Below are 22,473 nucleotides of genomic sequence, written 5' to 3' on the forward strand. Positions count from 1 at the left end.
TATTACAGTCTCTACACAGGCATTACACCTCCTTCTCCTCACAAACCTACTTCCTCTCCTTCAAACTCCTTCCTCTTCACAATTCTAGAAACATTCTTGAGAATTTTTCTTGAGTTTGCTTAATGTATTTTATCTACCCTGTAATTATTAACAGGGCAAAAATTACATGTGGGAAAGTGGTTTCTTGGTTTGGGTGTATCACCAAAAAAAGTCACGGAACACTGGTAAGTGGATAAACTTAGGCTTATATGATTCATGACATTAAAAACCAGGGAATGTCCTCCTTTGCCAATCAGTGAGGCAAAAACACAAGTCAAAGGGAACCTCTCACTAAAGAAACCAACAGAGTTAGAAAGGTTTATTTTTTCAAATTCTGCTTTAGACGTTAAGTCTAAACTAAAAGTCTTAGTCTAAAACTGACCTGTAGTAAAAAAATTTTCACACTTTTCGACTATCTGGTAATATTGGGTTTTGTTATTCTACTTTCCCATTCTTTTGAAAATGTTTAATTTTTGTAGTAAATTTTAGGAAATAAAAGGACAGTGACTCAGCAATTGAGAAAAATCCCTTGTTCTGTCTTTTTGTTTAAGTCTGGTAATTACTTTAAAGACAGATCTACTCCTCTTGGGGAAAAAAAAAATTAGAAGTCGGAATCAAACTGCTTAATTGGCAGATTTTTCAGTTTTTAATTGAACTAATTTAATTTTTACCTGATCTGGCATCACCCTTAATTTTCATTTAGTTTCCTTTTTTTACTTCTGGGAAGGTTCCCTCTGTTCCTGGCATGTTTCCCTGTCACTCTGATGAATACTGAGACAAAGAAATCTTTCCTTTCCCAGAAATAACTGCCTCATCTGTTGCTAATTTCCCTTCCTATCCCTGATGGAACACATGGCTCCCTTCTATGACCTCTTGCTGTGTACGCATTTGTGAGATCTTTTATTCCCACCTTTTGCAAAATTTTCCAGTTTTGGTAACAACTTTTCAATATATGTTTTCTGTCTATCCTCATCTAGATAACACAAAAGAAATGCAAAGTATTTTCATGAATCCTTTAAGCAAACCCGTTAAATGGCTTATTGAATAAAAAAAAGGCTTCCCATTTTCTTTTAATCCCTTTTAGCTGTACATTCATTTCCATAGCAACAAACTTATATGGTTTCTGTTGCTCAATATTTTTTTTTCTTGTATTGCTTCCTTCCTCGTGGTTACGTGCTTTCTTCCTGGCCCCTACATGAGCTATGCCTCTGCAGAGGCACACACCAAAGAAGTACAATGAGCAAACATGCATTTAAATGTTCATGTTTTGGGTGATGGATCTAGCCAGGGATTTACTCAAAACTGATGGTGGCCTGTAACTTAATGACCTTCTGTTGGACACTCATGATAAACACTCAAGAGCACAGGAATTTTTGGAATTGTATTTTCCCTTCACATAATTTGCTCTTGGTTCAACACATCCCTATGCTACAGTCTTAATTAAGAGTGCAGCACAAAACAGTTCTGCAAATCCTCTGCACCAGAAACACTAAACAAAGAGACATTGCATTTTTCCAACCTTCCACTTAGTATCTTCACTTAATTTAACTTTTGATTTGACATCTTAATCAAAACAATGCAAGTTAACTATTTTCTTAGAGAAACGTTAAATTCCAAACTTCTATGTTAATAATTGTAATATTATACAGTCATTTCCAGAAAATTCTCTCTTAAACAAAGTTTTATTTAATTAATGAGGAAGGCCTAGCAACTTGCATTAAAAAGAGAGTTCATGGAAAGTCCATGATGATAAAGTCTGCATGAAATTCTATAGCTCTATTAAAGAGATGGTTTTTAGCATTATAAGGACCTAACATTTGTGCTGCATAGGTTGAAGATCACATGGCACTAATGTTTGTTTAAATTATAGTAGCCACTTCATAGAAATCTACCTCTAAGTACTGTTTCCTTTCTTCATTTTCCGTGCTGACTTTGGCTTTTGGAAATTAACATAGTTAAACACCACTGTGTTCCTCTTCTTGATGTGAAACTCATGCGATTTTGAGTCTGAATTCTCATTTCAAGTATAGTCAGACGTTTCATTTGATGCTAAGGTAACTTAGCATTCAGGATCTTGCTCAAAGTTAAGATAGTTAAGGTAGATTAACTATATACAGCTAATAAAACCAACAGGTAAATCCTTCACATGAAAACGTGAAACAAGGCCACACAAATTCTAAATAATTTTATTTGAAGTTCACACAACCTATTTTTTGCACTAGGAAAGATGGACAGAATTTGTCACAACAAGTAATTTCCTTTACTGTTGACTGAAAATATGCAATGTATTAAAATAAGTCTTAGTGAGTAATTAGAATCACCAGGTGAACTACGCAATATTTCATGAAAATAAAGTTGCTACTCAGAAAATGAGTGCTCTTTTTCTTGCCACTCTCAGCAGCCTTGCTTGTTTTGCATATGGTTGCATGTTTAATTAGCAATCCTTCTGTAAGTGTCTGCAATTAGCACAGTGATGATTAATAAAATAACTCCTTTAAAGCTCCATTTAGGCAGCAGAACTGCACAATCAGGTATAATTAATTCATCATTAATAAATCATGGCTGATTAACTAAGCTGTTGATTACAAACACATTACTGCATGGTCTCCCACCTGAGCTCTGGTGATTTTTGTATCCTGAACAGAAATAGAAGCAAAGTAGTAGTAAACTATAAAAAAAAAAATGCATTAAGCAGCAAAGATATTGGTTTGGTCAGGAAATTTAGATAGCAAGTATATTTAAAATTTACTGTGCTTTGTTCATTATTAGTCCCCTTGAGTAAAAAAAATAATTGTACTATTTGTTAAATGTGGATGGGAGAACAATAATTGCTTCTTTAGTTCATTTATATTCTTAAAGGAGGGCTTTTTTTTTTTCCAAAGCGTCTCAGATTATGGGCCAGATTCACTCTGCATAAGCCAGCAGGAAGTAGCAAATGCAGCAAAACAATCCAAATATCCTTGGATTCTCACACTGCTACTTGCCTCCAGCTACTCAAGCTTAAGTAAGATGTAAGTTACAAGTTATGATAAAATTCAAAATAACTGGAAATAGGGCAACTTGGCACAACTAAGTTCCTCATCATTTATAAAGGGCTGACATGCAGCTATTCCCAAAGTATGAAAATGCCTTTGAGTTCAAAATACTTCAGCCTGAAATATTGCAAAGGAAAAGAACTAAAGCAAAGCTTAGGACAAAAGTGATTTGAAAGGGAAAACAGAGTTTTAGCTAGAGTAACTGAAACAGTTCAATATTCCTAATAAATTCAGAGAAAGACAAGAACACTAAAGGAGAAAGCGACAAAATCTGAAGCAGTACATTTCATGAAGAAAATTACAGAAGAAACTGTTAATTTAGGAGCAAATCTTCAGTCTTTGAAAGGTAAATGATACTGCTGTAACCAGTAAGGTTTTCTTTCAGATTTTAACCAGTTTTATGTGCATCACTATGTCAATCTCTTAAATCTTTCTGCTAAAAGTTTAATTAAAATATTGACTAAGCAGCAGTACTACAAGCCACTGCAATACCATTCATCTTTGAAAAATACTGTTCATAAAAAGGGAACCATAAAGCACATTTCTAAACCATTTTTTTTCATATTTTAATTCAAGTAAATTAATGAACATATGAGCATCATTTCAATATATGGCAGAGAGATTTTTTTTTTTTAAAGGACTGTAGTCAGATTTCATGGAGAATGACTGAATATGGAAAAAGTTTGATTATTTTATCAATCAGAAAAGTTTACAATTCAATACAGGAAGCAGGAATGGCTTTTAACGTGAAAATTGGAAATAAAGAAAAGAATCATTTAAAAGCAGAAAAACAAGGTAGCTGTCCTTGGACATTTTCCGAGATCAGTGTACATATGAAGTGGCAAGATGAAAGTGAAGAAAACAATACCAAGGATCTTGAAGATTAGAAGTGAGCATTTTCAAGCAATTTTTAAAGATGGACAATAAGTAATCAAAGACTTTTGAGCACAGTGGTGATTCACTGCCTAGAGCTAAGATATAATCAGCATAATATGAATAATGTGAAAGTGCGGGAGATGAAATTGTTAGTGTCAATATCTTCAGAAAGTCAGGTTTCCTTTTAATACAACAGCAATTTGCCCCGCAATGTCAACTCTTCCATCATTACGCAGTGAGATCTTCAACTCTCCTCCACGGCGGGAACATTGAAAAGCTAAACAGAAACAAGAATCCACAGTTAAAAAACTAGTATCTATAACAAATTATTCAAAAATCCATGAAAACTCAGGGAAATGAGGCCTCTGTCTCCAGAAAGAAAGCAGCACCAGGGCAAGCACTGCACCAGGGACACCCTGGATGAATTGTCTTTACGGATGAAGATTAGCTGAGGGTGTATCTCAGACTAGAACTGGTCTACTGAGTCTGACAGATGCCAGTTAATACAAGTAGTGAATGATAGTTTGCTGTGACGTAGCCAACCAAGTTTCCTTTGTATATCTAAAGAAGTCTTGAATTCTCCCATTCATGGGATAGACAGTTTCTGTAGGTAAGAAGGAAGAACACCAAGTATTATCTGCACAAGAATGAAGAACCACTTCACCAGTATTGAACATATGAAGTAGATACTAGGTTCAAAGAACGCGTTTAGCTAATGGGTAAATAAAACTCAACCAGCCAGTGGAAAAAGTCTACAAAGAAACATAGATGCTGTTTCAGCTGTCACAAACTGAGATCGAATTCCTACATAGACAGGAACAGATACTGATTTATATAATCCTGAATATATCATTTAATACATCTGGATAAAGTTTAAATAGAAATAGCCTTCCACTTGTAAGTAATTACAAAACCGAACTTTTGCCTAAACTGTTTAGTCATACACAGGTGGGACAATAACGCTCACTCAGCACGTTGAGTCTGTAGACTTGTTCAGTAGTCCAATTTTAGCTGCACAATTACTTGATCAGAAAACGGTCTGGTTCAGATGGCATTTAACAAAGGTTTGAGTTTCATACAGCGGTGTTTTTGTAAAAGGCTGTAAATGGATGATGAGTCATTAATCTTCACAGTCTCCTTACTCAATGAATTTCCAACTACTACAAAAGTTGTTCAAAGCCAAAGGGCATGTTTTTCCTCACAAACCCACAATTTGTCAATTGGGTAGAGATTGTATTCAGATCCCAACAGAGCATAGGATCTTCAACAGATAGCATATATACTGTACGCTTTAAAACAATTTCTCAGCCACAGCTGACAAGACAGCTCTTCCTTATAACAGGATATTAGATTCTCAGACAAAGCAAACACTCCAAAACAGTGGAAACAGAAGCTATAGAAAGATTGATACTTTCTGTTCTTTTCCATTTACAGAACTACCGGTTAATGTTTTTAACTTGTCAGAACAACATCTACGTATGGAGCAATGACTTCAATTGGAATATTTTGCACACTTAGAGATCCAGACCATGCTAAATTAGATCAATTATTATTGCCAAGTGGCGATACGCAGCTAAACTCTCCCACTCCCTCATGATAGCAGATTTAAATAAGAGAGATTAATTATTTTAAATCTTCAGAGGTTGGTTGGGTGGTTTTTTTTTCTTTCTTTAAATGTGGAACCAGTGCTGTCTGTTTCATGGCAGGATTACTGAGACTGTTTTGATACTGGTCCATTTCATTTTTTTTTTAAAGAAACCTTCAAAGTAGAAGAAAAAAAAAAACACAAAAGAAAACTTCACCCAAGCTTATATGAAAATAATACTTGATCTTTTCTTTCTCTCACACAGAAGCATTGATATTTCACACTATGTCTGAAAGTAAACAGACCTGCATGGAACATTTCAGTACCTAGAGGATTTCATTTAATAGCAGTGTCTCCAGAGACATTCAAGCATCTCTGATGTGCACTTGCCTTTTGGATCACAAAGTTGTTGTACGTCCACCCACGTCTATACTGACTAGGAATATCTCATACTACATATACATTTTATACATTTTGTATGAAAACAAGTATGTACATTCTGATCTGTAGAAATAATACATAACAGCTGAATTCACAGTGCCCTGAATTCCTCTGTGATCAAGCTGAGACAGAGGGAAGTTTAAGAGTAGGTACAAGGACTGTGAGATTGAGCATGCTGATATCACAGAAACATAGATAGAATCATGCACCACTGCATTCACAAGGCAGCCAGTGGCCTTGTACTAATATTATCCTGTTGTTTTGAGGAGCTTATCAGCCTAGATGTATCTAAATGACTATTTCAGAATTTGAGAAGTAATGGATTTTCTTCATGACATCATCACAATGACATCAACTCAGGAACAAGTGCCACTCTTGTAAAAATATCTATTTTTAGAAATCACCATTATTTTGGTTGAATTTCTAAACCCTATAAAAGGACTGATGAAAGAAGCACTTGTCCCTTTAACTTAAGTGATGTTAAGAACTCCAAGACTTTTTTTTTTTATTCTAAGAAAGAAGGTAGATAAATCTGGTGATAGATGGAGGGAAACACCTCTCCTTTAGCAGAAATGTTACACTTGTGTATAAATCTGATGTGGTCAATCTATATGTTGAGATTACCTGAGAAAGATGGAAGCTGGAATTAACTCTGCAAAACTCTTCACTTCTTGAGAATTCAAATTAGCAAAAACTTAAATACAGGTAGATTTATTCTACCTTAATAAAGCAACTTCTTCACAAAAAAAAAAAAGTGAGGATACTGAAAAGTGAGGATACTGAAAAGTTAGAAGATGGGACAGACTTTGTGTTGAAAGAAATCCTGGCAAAATTTGTGAAAGTATGATCTTATAGTTATCAAAGTAAGGTTTGGTTTTTGGTTTTTGTTTTGTTTCTTTTTTCCCAAAAAAAAGCTATAAACCTGTTCTGTACTGGGAAGGAATCAGAGAACTTAAAGGCAGTAACAAGAACCAAAATTTCCCCACAAATTAATACAGTTGTCTGAAGTAAACAGGTACAGAAAGATTCCTCTAGCTTCACCTGAGATTAAAATCTGTCCTGGATAAAGCCCTTTTTCTTCACAATAATTTGGAAAGTCTTCTGTAATCTGGTTATATCGAATTCCTTATGCATGTTTATAAATGTTATCTTAGAAATGTGAAAACTATGTGAAAGGCTGGATACAGAGACAGTTGCTACATGTTGCGTTCATTAGCAATTATGAAACTATACATCTGATATGAGAGATTATAATTTTTGAAATATTGCAGAGACTTCAAATGAAAAAAAGGCAAAGACTGATACTGAACTCTGATTTAATACTCAGCTTAAATTCAAGGACATGTACATAGTTTCAAGAAAGATCATAAAGGATTTCACCTTGTAAAAAGACTGGAAAATTCTCTTTGTAGTTGATGGGGGTGGTTGTTGTTTGACAATTTGGTCTAATAAAGTAGGAAGGGAACCCAAACACAGGAAATTATGTCTGATACTTCAGCAGAGATGCAGCTGACCTCCTCTGAGGTCACAAAACCCAGAGAGATCTGACAATAGATTTAATGTTCCTCATTTTTACATTATTTCATATGTGATCTACTTTGGAACTAACAGATCTTTCATTTTATGGAAGAAAATCTTCCTTTATTCTTGCAAAAAAAGGAAGCTATCGGATATTACAGATAGTACAGAAGCTACCACAAAGGTTTCTAAAAAGTCAAAAGATGCTCTTATTTATTAATCTTCGGTGATATGGAATCTTCTTGATTGCCAGCCATCTTTTGCAAATAATCTCATTAGTAATAGAATTCACCCCAGTACTACCTGATACCCTTCAGTCACGTGCATGTAAGGAAAAGTTACTTCTCGTAAACACATGTAGAGACCACACGTTGATCAGACCTCAAATTAACTTGTTCTCTTTAAATCAGTTTTGTATGATTTCTACCCCAAAAGAAGTTTGAGGACATATATGCATGAAATATGAAAAAAAGAAAAAAAAAAAAATCTATCTGGTGGGAAGATAGGACTTTTTTTTGTGCTAAACACATTAGAGAAGCTGATTACAGTATCAATTGCCTTTGCTGCTTGATATAGTTTCTCTAAAAGAGGAAATGGCACAGTACATACAAAATACATAAAAAAGCAAAACAGGTAGAAAGTATCATTTAAAAATACAGACAGAATTCCTGTCTATTTCATTACTTAAAGAAGCAGTGTCTATAGATGGCACATAAGAGTTTCAAATTCCACATTAACATCCAAAAATGTCAAAATCTTCTGAGAAACAGCCAGTCCATAAGGATGCATTACCAAAGACCGTTTCTCCTCTTCAGAAAATATGTTGGGATTTTTCCCCCCAATATTATGGAAACTATCACAGATTTGGGTGATGTCAATGCAAATACGAGATCTTCAGAACAGAATGTTAAACCTTTCCTTCAATCCACAATGGAGAAGGTCTCAGTCATTGTGGATTACCATACTGAGCTATGGAGCGCAAACAGATCCTTTAAAGACCTTATTCTCAAGAAAATCCATTTTGAGATTCATTTGACCAAATATAGGAAGGCTTATGTTTAAGGTAGCTGTTTGGCTAAGCGTTCACTTTTATGGACAAGGAACCTTATCAGTTCATGGATCCAATCTCTGTTCTAAACTAAATGTTACCAAAGACTTAATTGTTGTCAGGTGCACGAAAGAATTGTAATCCCCTGCCCGCTCTTAGGGAACCAGATAGGGACTAGGGTATTTTGTATTGCTTCTGTTCTCCCATTCTCTGGCAAAGCACTAGAAACATGAGAAGCAAAGACACTCAATGCCTCTTTATCTAGTGTTTTCATGTATTAATAGTTTCTCTGGTTTTTTTCCACCTAGTTCTTCAGTTTCTTGCTTAACAACAAATACGTGATCTAATAAGCATATCTCATTGATTGAAAGAATACCAATAAATCTCTTCTGTGACTTCAGAGGTCTAGTCATCTCAGATTCCTTTAAGGCTTAATCATTTAAAAGTAAGACTGCAAATAAAATCACAAACAAATAAAATTTGCCAATGCCCATGTATCTTGTCCCCATTCTTACACATTTAAGGTCAGTCACGTTCTTTCTGTTCTTGTAACATAAGTGACTATTCTTTCTTATATCCTTCCTTGCTACCATGTAAAAGATCATCATCCTGAGGAAAACTGATCTTCATACCTAAATGCACAGATGTATCAGAAACTAGAAAAAATCCTGTACCATAAAGCACATTCTGTAAGTAGAATCTGAATGTTAAAAATACATCATCTTTTCTTATCTAGCCATAATAACACTAGCTATTCTAAACCCGAAGTTTCCTAAAGAAGTCACTGAAGGGATTAATCTGGAGTAATTCTCAAGAAAATTCCAAAATCAGGCAAAAACCATATGACTTTTTTCAGTCTCATCTTAATATACATGAAGGGAAAGGGAAACACTGTCCAAATTGTACTGAAAAGTACACATCGTTAATGAAAATACCAATACATGTTCCCAATACCCGAAATGCAAGCCATAAAGACCAAGTAGTAAAGTAAAATTCAATCAAAACACATAAACAACATCATCTGAAGTTCACCAAGCTTCAGTTATGATGAAAGCTTATGACAACTAAAATCCAAAAGCTAAAATCAAAAACTAACTGCAGAGAATTATGATCCAGAAACTGACACTTCGAACTCCCTGTGGGCATGATGTGTCTTGCTGGTGGGTAGAAAAGAAAGCAATTTCTTAAAGCTACCTCACACACAAAATACTACATAATATTCTATTCATATTGAGAAAATGGATAGGGAGTTATTGCTACAGTTTAGATTGTAGTAATAACATAACTTTTTCTTTTCTAGTGAGTAGCTTTTACATAAACAGGCAGCTTTGCAAGAAAACAGTTTCTCTTACCAAGCATTTCTTTCTTCCCCAGCTAGAATTATGACCAGAAACTGACACTTCGAACTCCCTGTGGGCATGATGTGTCTTGCTGGTTGGTAGAAAAGAAAGCTTCTTAAAGCTACCTCACACACAAAATACTACTTAATATTCTATTCATATTGAGAAAATGGATAGGGAGTTATTGCTACAGTTTAGATTGTAGTAATAACATAACTTTTTCTTTTCTAGTGAGTAGCTTTTACATAAACAGGCAGCTTTGCAAGAAAACAGTTTCTCTTACCAAGCATTTCTTTCTTCCCCAGCTGCTCTGACCAGTAGCTGCTTAAAACAGCATGGGCAGATCCTTAAAAGAAATTGGAAAACAAAGTACATAATTAAATTAGAATCACTACTTTATAGAGCAAGCACATTCAAAATGTAAATGTCATGAACAAATCAAGTGCCATATGTGTGTTTTAAAATCAAAAACTAACTGCAGAGAATTATGATCCAGAAACTGACACTTCGAACTCCCTGTGGGCATGATGTGTCTTGCTGGTGGGTAGAAAAGAAAGCAATTTCTTAAAGCTACCTCACACACAAAATACTACATAATATTCTATTCATATTGAGAAAATGGATAGGGAGTTATTGCTACAGTTTAGATTGTAGTAATAACATAACTTTTTCTTTTCTAGTGAGTAGCTTTTACATAAACAGGCAGCTTTGCAAGAAAACAGTTTCTCTTACCAAGCATTTCTTTCTTCCCCAGCTGCTCTGACCAGTAGCTGCTTAAAACAGCATGGGCAGATCCTTAAAAGAAATTGGAAAACAAAGTACATAATTAAATTAGAATCACTACTTTATAGAGCAAGCACATTCAAAATGTAAATGTCATGAACAAATCAAGTGCCATATGTGTGTTTACAGCAAAAACACCTAAGAGTTTGCACAGCAGACAGAACTTAAGGCTTTATCATTTCATTTATTTATGATAAAGCAGTATTACTTCCTCATCCTCTGGCTTCAATGGAAATTTTGCCTAGATGAGGGCTTCATGATTAGCCACAATTGGTAGGAATAACACATAGTACTGATTACAATACTTGAGCAAAAGTACTCATTTGTTTACCAAAAGTGAAGTTTCCTAATAACAAAATCTCAAAATATTAATAACAAAATAATATTCATCTAAACATGAGGTTATTCAATGAAACATGAACAGCTACCCATCAAAAATCTGAATAGGCTTTTGAGTATTTTTTAAGAATGGGAACAGGTGGATAGAAGTCACTGTGTAAAACAAAAGTATTTCCTCTCCTAACAGTTTTCACAAAAAAAACTCAGGTTTTTTTTTCAGTTTTGAATGCTGGTAAGTATCAGGATGTTACTCAAGGAGATCTTTAAGGTCTCACCACAGCTTCTGAAAACTAAAAGACCAATTTCTTGTTTCCTGACCAGCAGATGGCTTAAAAACTTAGGATGACTTCTCAGGTTCGTAGCTAGAAATGCTGCTTCAGTCTACATAAGCAGCTAGGGGCAAAGACAATCCACTGGAAACCCTACTGTGAAGTAACTATAATTATCAGGGCTCAAGGACACCAGGACATGTAGCATTATTAAGAAATCATTAGAAAAGAAATATAATACAAAGCCATAACACTGTTAAAAGTATACTTCAGCAATATAATAAAAAGATTTGTTTCTATAAAAGAAAGGACACTTAAAGATGGAAGACAAGCAACAGTGCTCTATGACAAGCCTAGAAAAATCTCAGATATTCAGGAACCTTCTAGACTCTGACCCTGGCTTTATCAAGAACGCAGGACTGAAAGCTTAAGAAATAACTGAAATACATAGCTTATATTTCTTTGTAAACCTTTCTTTCTGTGTTGAATACTAGCATTATTCCAACAAAGAAAGTTTTATCTTTATTTAGCAAAACATTTAATGAGCATTTTTGACCAAGTTCTCAGCTGACTAATAACTAACCTGTGATTAACTGGTACCTAAGCAAATAACATCATTCTGCAGCAATCATCATCACACCTACTGAGTGGAACATCAAAGGAACAGGCAGAGAACTAGTCTTCCTGCCCCTAAATATACAATTAGCTGAGTTCATATTATTCATAGGCCTGAGAATATCCACAATAAGTATCATGAAACCAGAGGAGATCTCAGTTGAAGTGCAAAAAAAAAAAAAATTGCAGAACACCAACAGAAGTGGATATGAACTTCTACTGTAATACTCATTCAATACCAAACTAGTCTCTTGCTTTTCACTAATTGGAATACTTCAGGGAAAAGATCTGAAAAAGACACAGCAATATCTGGCCTGATGACAGCAAGAAGCTGATTTTTTCTGAATGAGTTGGCATCAGCCATGAAGTTTTCAGTTTAATGAGCACACTCCTGCTATCCACATAAAACAGTAATTTATAAGAGAAACTCCAAAGTACAAAACCAGATTCATGAAGTTTAGTAAGAACCTTTTAATTGAACTGAAACAAAAGTAGTAGTTGTTTATCACACAAACGCATACCTGTAACAGGATCTTCCAGAAGTCCATACCAAGGTGCAAAATACCTGGAGTAAAAATCATGGCCTTTATGTTTTCCACTGGAATTTCCCTTAAGAGTGAGTATGAGTCCTTTCACCTTTCCTGTCTTTTCAGCTGACAAAAAGCGTTGTGCGCTCACTTGCAGTTCTTCCAACACAGACCTTGAATATAATTATAGAATTTTAATAGCCCATATTCTTCATTTTACATGAATTTAAGTATTGAAAAGAAACATAAAACTACAAAATCATCTTCTCTACGATCCCAAAACAGCCACAGTAAAATGTTAGAGGAGACAAGATTCCTAGCATTGTCCTCCCAATGTCATTTGACAGAAGACTACCCTGAATATAATACACTCTGAGTGAGCAGAGAAAAAAGTTCAAGCCACGCATTTCCTATTTATTTCTGAAAACAGAGCATCCTGGGATATTAGCTACAAAAGAGCACACTTTTGTTTCAACATTTTAATCATTGAAAGAAATATTTCATCACTACAGAAGGCAAAGAGTAAGCACTCCACCTCCTTTCAGAGCAAGCAAATAACTAACACCATTCAGATCTTCATGGGATTCTACAACAGTCTCAGGTCTGTGAAGTTGCGATACCTCCCTACAAAATACAGTCTGAAACAGTAAAAATAATAAATACTCAGCTGAGGATATTTCTATCTCCCCACTAGCCCAATCTTTAAACATTAGTTAGGCCAAATTTCAAGTGAAAATAATAGTAATTTGGCCTGATTAAAGAAGTTGTGTTTCGGCAATATATATCCAAATTATACTTGACTTAACAATGAAATTCAGCTCTCTGAGATCAACATATGCTTTGGAATAATTTGAATTGGAATTTCCTCTATAAAGCTACTTATGATGTTGTTAAGTATGCGTAAGCAGATTACAGTCAAATGGGAATAAGAATCCATGGCATTCTGTCAATGTGCGCTGTCTCACTAAGCGGACCTCTATAGCTATGCAACTATTACTTCTTCATTTGAGAAGCAAGACTCCTAATTTCCTGCTAGGTTACTGGATCATTTTTTTTATTCAGATGGATGGGGGAAATACACCATCATTAAAACTGTTTCCTACACCTCCTTTTCTTGGAGACAGATTTCAGATTGATCTTATTCAGCTTTGCAGGCTCAATAAGCTCACATTAGAAGATAAAATAACTATTTAACACAGGAGTTTAAATTAGAGTTTTTAATCTCCACCTGTTTTAAAACTAGACAAAAGAGCCTAGTATACAAGGAATAGAGGTTAAATAAGCAGACTCAATTTCTGCACACTTGATTTAAAAAAAAAAAGTATAAGACACCTTTCATAAGCATCACTGAGGCGGACTAAGAGTTTCTTTGTGTCAGGAGAATAACGGAGATCTTGAACAATCATGTCACCAACGGCTGCCTGGTGGAAAAGTCAAAGGAGACAAAGAAAAATGTCGTCATTTGAATATGAAATATTATTTCCTTAACATTTTCATAGAAGAAATTCCCTGCTGGAACAGGGCTTATGCAAAGTGTTTCATGCAGCCCTCAAGTACACGCAAGCAAGAAACGTAAATGCACTAAGTGCATGAATGGTTAGGGGTAGGTGCTAAGAGCTCTGTATATGTCAGCTTGGAAAGAAATTCACGGACCTAGAAGAGGGCAAGGACACTAGATTGCCCTCACGTGCATACAATAGGCTGAAAATGCCACTGAAATAAATACTGACACTCCAGTCAATGGTAGCGGGAGACAAAAGTTCAACTGCAGCCTTTTGGAGAATTCCATTTCCTGAGCTGCATGACTCAGATCTTTAAAGTTTACTGTTTCAAGTTCAGGAGTACATCAAGCAATGCCCTGTTGCCACTTTTCAGCCATTTTAATATACAAAAATAAGTATAGCTATTATAAATGTGCTTCTAAGACCACATATAGATTCTTTTTTTACCTTTATTAACTCTTGTACTTCCTGAAGTACCTGAAGCAAAAAAAAAAATAAACCCACACTGTAAAAAATAGAACATATATATGTATGTATCCATCCAATTACAGACAGACAGATATACTTACATACACATACAAACATAAACACATACTTTCCTTGAAAGCCTTTAATGAATAAAATTTTGACTGACCTGTGGGTAGGTTAAGTAAAGTGGTAAGTCCAGGACAATATGATCTTCCACTTGTCTGGCTTTTAATTCCCCACTCAGCGTCACAAATGTGAGAACTGAATTTGTGTTTTCTAGAGAGAGAACACTGCAACATTATTAAACATAAGAATTTGAATCTAAATTATTATAGCTCTTAGAGTAGTTCAGTATATTCAGAAAAAGTTAGTTATGCAGCTACAATATAATAACTACAGTAAACCTGTATTCTGAGAAAAAATTCCCAACTAACTCGATAAATAATCTGCTGAGGCTAATAAACAGCAATTGCCAGTGAATCTTTCCTGCACATTCCTAGAATGAATGGGAATTTCCTTTTAACAGAAAGAGCAATATTCCCTATTCATCAAATTCTACTGTATCTCTCCCAGATAACATTTGCATGTTTAGCACTTTTCTTCAACAGGAGTAATAGTAGGGCATCGGAATCCAAGTGTGGGCATCAGACTACAACCTTATAATTACAGTTGTAGAAGACAATACCTAAGGTATCTCCATATGTGTTCTCTAAATGTTCTGAATATTTAATTGCCTCTGTTGTAGAAAATAGAGATCTTCTTAATTAGAAGTAAATTTTCTAAGTAGTTATAGTAATAAATAGCTTGTAAACATACTTTGTATGTGAAACAACACAGCAGCTGCTGCAAGTGTAGCATGACCACAGAGAGGAACTTCATTGGCTGGGGTGAACCATCTGAGTCCAAAGCAGGAACCTTGAAAATGTAAGTTTATTTAGCGTTATTAAGTAGAAGAAGTCTATTTCTTCCATTTATCTCAAAACTTTACACAGAGCGATGACATTTCAGTTAATCAAAATGCATGTTATAATCAGTCTTGGTCTTAAACACACTTTTAGGAACCTATTTTGTACTGATTTTTGGAATAGCTATTGCTTTTGAGTCAGGTCAACAAAAGGAGTCTACTACTAATGGAGGAAAGCTACTTTGTTAGAAGAGCAAAGAAGCTGCAGAATAAAAATGCCAGCCGGCCTGGGAACTAGGCCTGGGAACCAGAAGCATCCTTGAGAAGTGCAGTTGGCACCTTTGAAGTGCTGCTGGGTAGCTAGAAAGTGGAGACATGCTGAGATTTAATTGCTAAGCATAAAACCAACAAACTGTAACAGCAACTTATCACCTTGAAAAGGTGAAAAATAGTCTGGAAAAAGGGGAAAACATCTGAGAAAGCAAGAATCAGTAACTGCCACTGGCTGTTCTAACTGAAAGAACAGGAAAACAGTCTGCAAAAACAAAAACTGGTCTGAGAGAATAGAAAACATCATCATCTATTGGCTGTTCCAGATGAAAAATATAAATTAACAGCATCTACTGGCCTCTTGAAGTGGTGGTGTCGTATGTTCTCTTATGTCTCTATGATATAAAAATTACTTAATTTTTACCCAAAATGGAGCTTCTCTCTCCGAGAACTTTCTGTGCTGCATATATTTTTCCCTTTCCTAAACAGGTCTGCACAAACTTTCTACAAGATCATGGACCCTTGCTGGGGACACATGGCTGACTCCAAACTCCATGACACAGATCACCTTTGAAGTAAGACTGTTATTTTACTGGTCCCCCTCTGGGCCCACTTCTGGGCTCAGTTTTGTTTGTCTTCCCACTTCTGGGATGGCTGCGTCCCCCTCTGGAATCCGTTTGTCCTCCCCTCTGGAATCTATTTAATGTGTTTGGTACCATATATATACACACATAAGTAATCTATCATCTCTACTGTCATATTATTGACTAGCAGTAAGTTTGTAGTAACCTGTAATATTATATATATACTTCTTGCTGTTATTACTGATTCCTGCTATACTATTGATCACTGATAATAATTTGTAATAGCTTGATACATTTTTTTTTTTTTCACTTTATTAATCATAGGTATACTTGCTAGTGGTGATTTTTGTGGTAATCTGTAATAAAGTAGAGAATTTAGAAGATGAAACCTCCATGTCCTTGTGTATTATGGAATTCTACGAAGTCACAGTCGCGATCTCTATTCACCTGCAGGCTGGGTTACCCTTTAGGGGTTAAAGATAGTTTTGTTGGTATAATGGAACCTGTATCGGAGCTAGGTCAGTTATGAATTATTTTGCTTAAACCACCAGTCAAGTCTGGTAAAAGCCTCTAATGTATACTAACCCCTCATTTCACTAGAATCATATTTCTATTTGTTGTTTGAAAAAATTGGAACCCAAGTGCACCATACTTGGTTTCCTGTAGCTTTTGCAGAGTTCTTGCACCATGGCATTTAAGATAATGCTTATGAAAATATATTTCAAGTGAATAATTACCATACAAACACAACTAAAATGTGCAAAAGAAACAAACAATATTTTAAAAAAAACAACAAACAAGTCTTGTCATTGCCCCTGTGAAAAATTAGTGCATTAAAGTCAGTTCCCTATCTAATGAAAACAAATAGAATCCCAACAAAACCTAGTGGATGAAACTAATGGACATGGCAGAGAAGTGCTCCGAGACAGGGCAGACGCAGAACCCAGCTATGAGCCTGCCCTGTGGTGTTAAATGCACTCCCACAAGTGGCAATTGTGGCTGAAAGCAGGAGGAAATGGAGTCAGCCAGGACCGACCAGAGACAGACCAGCTCTGTGACCCAGAACACCTGCCTGGATGCTTGAGACATACAGCTGTACTCAGACTGAGAAGACATTTTGTACTCTCAAAAATTAATGTATCCCTAAAATAAGGTAGATTTTTTAAAATTAAAATTAAATTAAATGCACTGATCACAAACTCATACTCCTGCAAAAAAATTCTCTTTGTCCAGGAGCCCTTACTACACCAATTAATGTTCCAGAAGCAGATGATAGTCTCATAAATGACATTCTAATGTTCCTGGTCTCATCTCGCTCCCACCACCCCCCAATACACACATTCTCAGGTGCAGCTCAGTGACTAAATTCCTTCAGAAAAAACTGTGCACCTCTTCAGCAGCTGTGTGGGTCTGATGTCACAAACTCTACTCCCATTAATATCAAAAGCACTTTAATGAGAAAGAAGCTGGCATTTTACATGCTGTTGGATATGGATGACTTGAAAATAAATAAATGTATTAAACGTATTGGCAAGGTGTTAACATGAAAAACATTAACATGAAAAATGAAAAGTATTATCACTTCTTGATTCAAGCAATTAGTCTAACCCTAAAACAAATTCCAATTTATTAACAATAGGAGTAAGTGACGATAGTTATTACTTTAAGAAAATCCTCTTTCATTACAGAGACTGTACAAAATCCCATTCCCTGAACAACCAATCAAATGACAAAGAACAGTTTCTTTGCATACTGTTCTAGGGCCTCTTTCAGACAGACGATAACCCCGAAGCTGTTTATCTCTCTCTGCCACTATGTCGTATCAAAGCAAGGGCATGCCAACATGATACCTTAACCTGGAATCTAACTCTGGGCTAGGGGGGTTCCAGCCCCTTGGCTCATGCCACCACACAACTGCAAAGAGAGCAGATTCAACAAACTGATTCAGCTGAAAACTAATCCACAAAGCGATTTTGACTGAACTTTGTATTTGTCTGATATTTTCTACCTTGTCTAGTGTCCCTCCATTTCCTCTCCCGTCATATATACATGCCCTACCAAAGAACACCAGTGAAGTCCCTCCACTCAAACCAATCAAATGAGCAGCCTAATGTGTTTGATTTGGGCAACTTCAGATTTCCCAGTTTTGTTGGAAACCTGAATTTTCCAGTATTGGCTCCACAGACAGCTTATGAGATTTTATGACAAACTCGAATAATAGCTTACAGTTACCCTATTGATGATTTCCTGAACAGCCAAGCCAGAGTCTACTCATTTTGCAGTCTTGTGCATATGGAATAAGCACGTCCTGTCTGTATTCTTCTGCTTGTATAATAAGAAATTATCTCAGGATATTATTAGTAGTAATGGAAGTATTAACTGAAGGATCTTTGCATAGCATTTTTAGGAGATTTTCTATATACAACTTGCTTATTTAGTAAAAGACACTAAAACAAATGGTCTAATTTATGAATAATAAATGTTTCTATATTGCAAAATGAATTTGATATGCAGCACAAATACTTTAAAGAATCATGTGCAAAAGGCTTATTATTATTAAGTAAGATACATCACAATTCCAAGATTTGGCTTTGGCTGCCTTACAAATTAGCACCATTCCTTATAAATATACCCACAGTGTCTTCCTATTCCCTTGTAAGAGATTTTGGTGGGTAAACAGAACCACTCACTTTTGGTAAAGTCATCTCCAGGGTGCAGTTTTCTGATGAAAGCAGTTTCTGAAAGGTTCATTTCTGTTGCAATTTTTTGGTGCAAATCTTCATCCAAGTCCTAATGATGAAACAACAAATCTAATTAAAAGCAGGCCAAAAAAAATGCAGAATCAAACTTTCTGTCAAATAAAAGAAAATTAAATTACTGTATTTATAATAAAACATAGATTCATTTTTATTTCAAAATAGTTTCTGGGACTAAAAACAAACTTTAAGCATAAAATGGGATGACTGGTTCAATCATTGTGATACATGGGGTATTTCTAATATCTGTCCTATTAGTTTACAAATTCTTGGAATACATGGAAAATAAAATTACCAAAAAAACTAAACTCAATCTTTCCATGAACACAAATATTTTTTTAAAGTCGTGATTAAAGTCACACTGAGAAGTCATTATTAACATAATCTAAAAATAACTACAACTCTCTTTTTATAACTCTGAAAAATCCATGCCAGTAAGAGGTATCTAGTAATGGCTAGGGCAATGGCCAAGATGGCTGATCAGCACTTACAGCTGTACCCTCGATACTACTCTTTGAACAACAGGAACAATATGCTAAGTCAGTAGAAGCTGAGAGGAGATAAACCGAAAAACAAAAATGCTGGAGCTCACTACATTCTGCTCTAACTGCCTGCAGATTTAAACCAGTGAACATTGATCCCAGGATACCTGAGCTGTAGTGATTTTATGAAATTCTACTTCACCCTTGTTCCATTGCTCTTTCCTCACAATTATGCTGACTGGCCAGGTTTGAGAATCTGGTCTTTAAAATACAAATGAAACAAAGTACAGAGTGGACCTGGTCAGGTTCAACCTCTGACAGATAAAAATTTGCTCTGCAAACTTTACTTATTTCCCTTAATAACTTTAATCCTTTTCAGCCAATGATCCCATACTACAGATATGAAACAATCTCTGATGTGTATCATAGACCTCTATTCGCAGAGTGAATTCTATACAATGAAACAACATTCTAACTTTTTACGGCAACAACTGCCTCTCCTTTATTCCAGGAAAATAGTTCTGACTGTCAATTACTCTAAAGACACTAAACCAGAACAAAGACCAACCAAAGCATTATTAAAAATAATATAACTTTATTGAAACACTGCCATCCTGTGGCACTTCTGAAACACAGAAAGGGCTTGTTTTGCCATTCTTGCATTACTCCCAACGGTTTTCATAAAGCATCTGCTGAGACTCTGAAGGGAACAGAGAACAGAAATATTGCTGCTAGCTGCACCATACTTTCTTGGAGCTTAGGATAAAATTATGAATTAGAATCTCAGCTTTAACTGAATCTCAGCTTTAACTTTGACACTAAATCCTCTAGCCCCAGGTACTGTAGAAAAAACTTTAAAGTCTCTACATTCCAAAGGCAACATGCAAATAAGTTGCCCTCACAGTATACTAATGTAATGAAGTAAAATTAATATAAAAATGCAATTAGAAGCTTATAGTTTTAAAGTAAGTTCATTCTGAGAGGGATTATTTAGATTTTAAGGGGGCAAAAATACCTCTGAAGTAAGACGTTCTCAGCTGGTTTGGTAAGCAGGTTATACCATAACTTCAGCTGGTCTGGTAAGTAGACTATATTGTATGAGATCTAGATAGGCTTAGGAACATCTAGAAAGGACTCATATTATCAGTACAAGCTATTGCCATTGACTGCTCTACATATATTTTCATACTTACAATTTTCATCAGTTGTTACTACACAAATAATATAAGGCCTATAGATTTCTAACCCAGTTTAATAATTAGTTTTTAGTAGAAATTGTCAACAGTGTATCAATTAGTACTAACTGTTCAGAACACCTTGATGAGGAGGATGACTACTGTCAATTGCACTAAAACTACCATGCAACTTCAAAGCAATAAAAACTGGCTGTTTAAACTTGGCTCAAGCTGAACCTGACACGCTACTGGTGAAAGACTCAGATCCAGGTCTATACTCCCCCTCTTTCCTTCCATAGAAAGAGAAAAAATTGAACGAAAAAAAATTAAAAAGGGGAAAAAAACCCCAAAAAACCCACACCAAAATGAAAACCCACCCTTTAACACTTCATTCAAAAACTAGAGTACTGATTCTGTTACTGCATTTCCTTTCAGAGATTTCATTCTGAATCCATTGGCTTAATAGATTAAGCCATTTCTTTTTGACTTAACTCAGTAAGAATAAAACCAGTATATTCCTTAAAAAAATAAAATTAAAAATCCACAAAAAATACAAAGTATGTCTTGTATGAAATCGTTCTGATGGAAAAAGAGTACCCTTGTGCTAATTTATCTGTATTCTGGAGCAACAGCAAACAATGCTTGCAAGCAGAACTCCTGAGTAAAGGAAGCAAAGTCTAATGCAGTGCTGAGTGCTCAGGTCAAGTAGAGTGTTAAATGCCACTGCAGTGCCTCATAAAAGTTATTTTTTTTAACTTACATTTTCAAGCAGACAAACTGCCGCAGGATTTCCAGAAAATGGCCGGTTTGTAAATGCATCAACCGTAAAAATAGGAATTTGCATTGTCGTTTGTGCCTATTCAGTCTTAAGCTGTTTTCTGCAAGGTACTTTCTAACCAGTTTTACCCCCAAATGGTAGCAGAACTCTAAGTTAATATTTCCCTAATGGCAGGAGGAGCCAGAGTCCCCCCACCCTGTCACTTCCGAGCACGCACATGGACTCAAGCCTCCTTCCATACCCCCAGCGCTCAGCACTGATTGTTTTCAATTCTTTAAAACAGATTTTAACCTCCCTCTTGCATCGCCTGCTACCAGCTCCAGAACGCTTTAACGGGACCTTCCACCACAGCGCCCGACCCAGCCTGTCCCGCGGTAAGGCATTTACGAAGGCAGGAGCTGTGCCAGGTTCCCCCTGGGTCCGGGTTTACCGCAGCTGCAAAGCCGAGGACACGCGGGCAGCCATCGCGTGCGCCCATGCCGGACCACCTTCCCCATCCTCCCTCCCAAGCCTACGCTGAGGGAGCCGGACACCCCGAGCGACAGACACTCGAGGGCACGACCGGCCGCCGACACCTGCGTGAGGCGATCCCCGCGCAGCCGCTACGGGCACGCGCCACAGCCAGCACCCGCCAAAGAGCTCCCAGCTCAGAGCCCGCTTGGCGCCAAGCGAACACAGGGTCCGCGTGACCGCAGGCCTAGGGCGCATGCGCCCCGACGCCCCTCAAGCAGAGTTAGGAGAGGAATAGGCGGGAACTCCCCATCCGCCGCGCATGCGCCGTCGCTGCTTCTCCCCGGAGGCGCGCATGTGCCGGTGCCGCCCAGCCGGGGCTGAGGAGCGCGGCGTGGCTATCGCGATACTTGCGCGGTCGGGACGCCATCCTGCCCATCTTCGTTGCGTAGGTTTCGAGCCCGCCGGCCGGTTGGAAGTGAGGAGGAGCTTCCTTCTTGGCAGAAGCTCCTGCCGGGGCACGTCGAGGGGTGTGCGAGGGTCTCCTGGTGAGTGGAGAGGGAGAGCGGGCTGAGCGATCCCTGGCTAGGCCCGCCCGGGGTGCCTGCAGGCAGGGTGGCGATAGCGGTGGGAGCTCGGGCCCTGAGGCGGGCGGGCCTTTCCGCCCCTCGGCGCGGTGTCGGAGCCGG

General features: G+C 36.7%; 2 protein-coding genes across 4 annotated transcripts in view; one reads left to right on the forward strand and one right to left on the reverse strand.

The window, feature by feature from the left end:
• Window positions 1–3,616: 3,616 nt before the first annotated feature.
• On the reverse strand, window positions 3,617–21,541 carry PBLD (phenazine biosynthesis like protein domain containing). The gene is made up of 9 exons (XM_019474920.1): window positions 21,317–21,541; window positions 18,834–18,933; window positions 15,202–15,300; window positions 14,552–14,661; window positions 14,365–14,394; window positions 13,748–13,836; window positions 12,410–12,588; window positions 10,615–10,677; window positions 3,617–4,227 (listed from the first exon to the last, which is right to left on the reverse strand). The coding sequence occupies exons 1-9, from the start codon at window positions 21,398–21,400 to the stop codon at window positions 4,115–4,117; spliced, it is 867 nt and encodes a 288-aa protein (XP_019330465.1). The 5' UTR covers window positions 21,401–21,541; the 3' UTR covers window positions 3,617–4,114.
• A 598-nt stretch (window positions 21,542–22,139) lies between these two features.
• Window positions 22,140–22,473, forward strand: part of HNRNPH3 (heterogeneous nuclear ribonucleoprotein H3) — a 7,810-nt gene continuing 7,476 nt past the window's right edge. For 2 of the 3 annotated variants that reach the window (XM_009290533.2, XM_009290534.2), the window contains exon 1: window positions 22,140–22,332. The gene's annotated coding sequence lies outside the window, so the exon portion shown is untranslated. The remainder of the gene's footprint in view (window positions 22,333–22,473) is intronic. The other variant, XM_009290532.2, reaches the window with a different exon arrangement.

This window comes from Aptenodytes forsteri, unplaced genomic scaffold (genome assembly GCF_000699145.1).
Source record: "Aptenodytes forsteri isolate BGI_AS27 unplaced genomic scaffold, ASM69914v1 Scaffold349, whole genome shotgun sequence".
Taxonomy (NCBI): Eukaryota; Metazoa; Chordata; class Aves; order Sphenisciformes; family Spheniscidae; genus Aptenodytes; species Aptenodytes forsteri.

Excerpts from the sequence above, each read along its gene's own strand:
- PBLD (XM_019474920.1), bottom strand. The coding sequence starts at position 21,400 with ATGCAAATTCCTATTTTTACGGTTGATGCATTTACAAACCGGCCATTT. Across the intron at positions 14,662-15,201 it reads TGTGTTGTTTCACATACAAA|AAAACACAAATTCAGTTCTC; the intron begins GTATGTTTACAA and ends TTCTCTCTCTAG. Across the intron at positions 10,678-12,409 it reads TCTGGAAGATCCTGTTACAG|GATCTGCCCATGCTGTTTTA; the intron begins GTATGCGTTTGT and ends ATTTCTTTTAAG.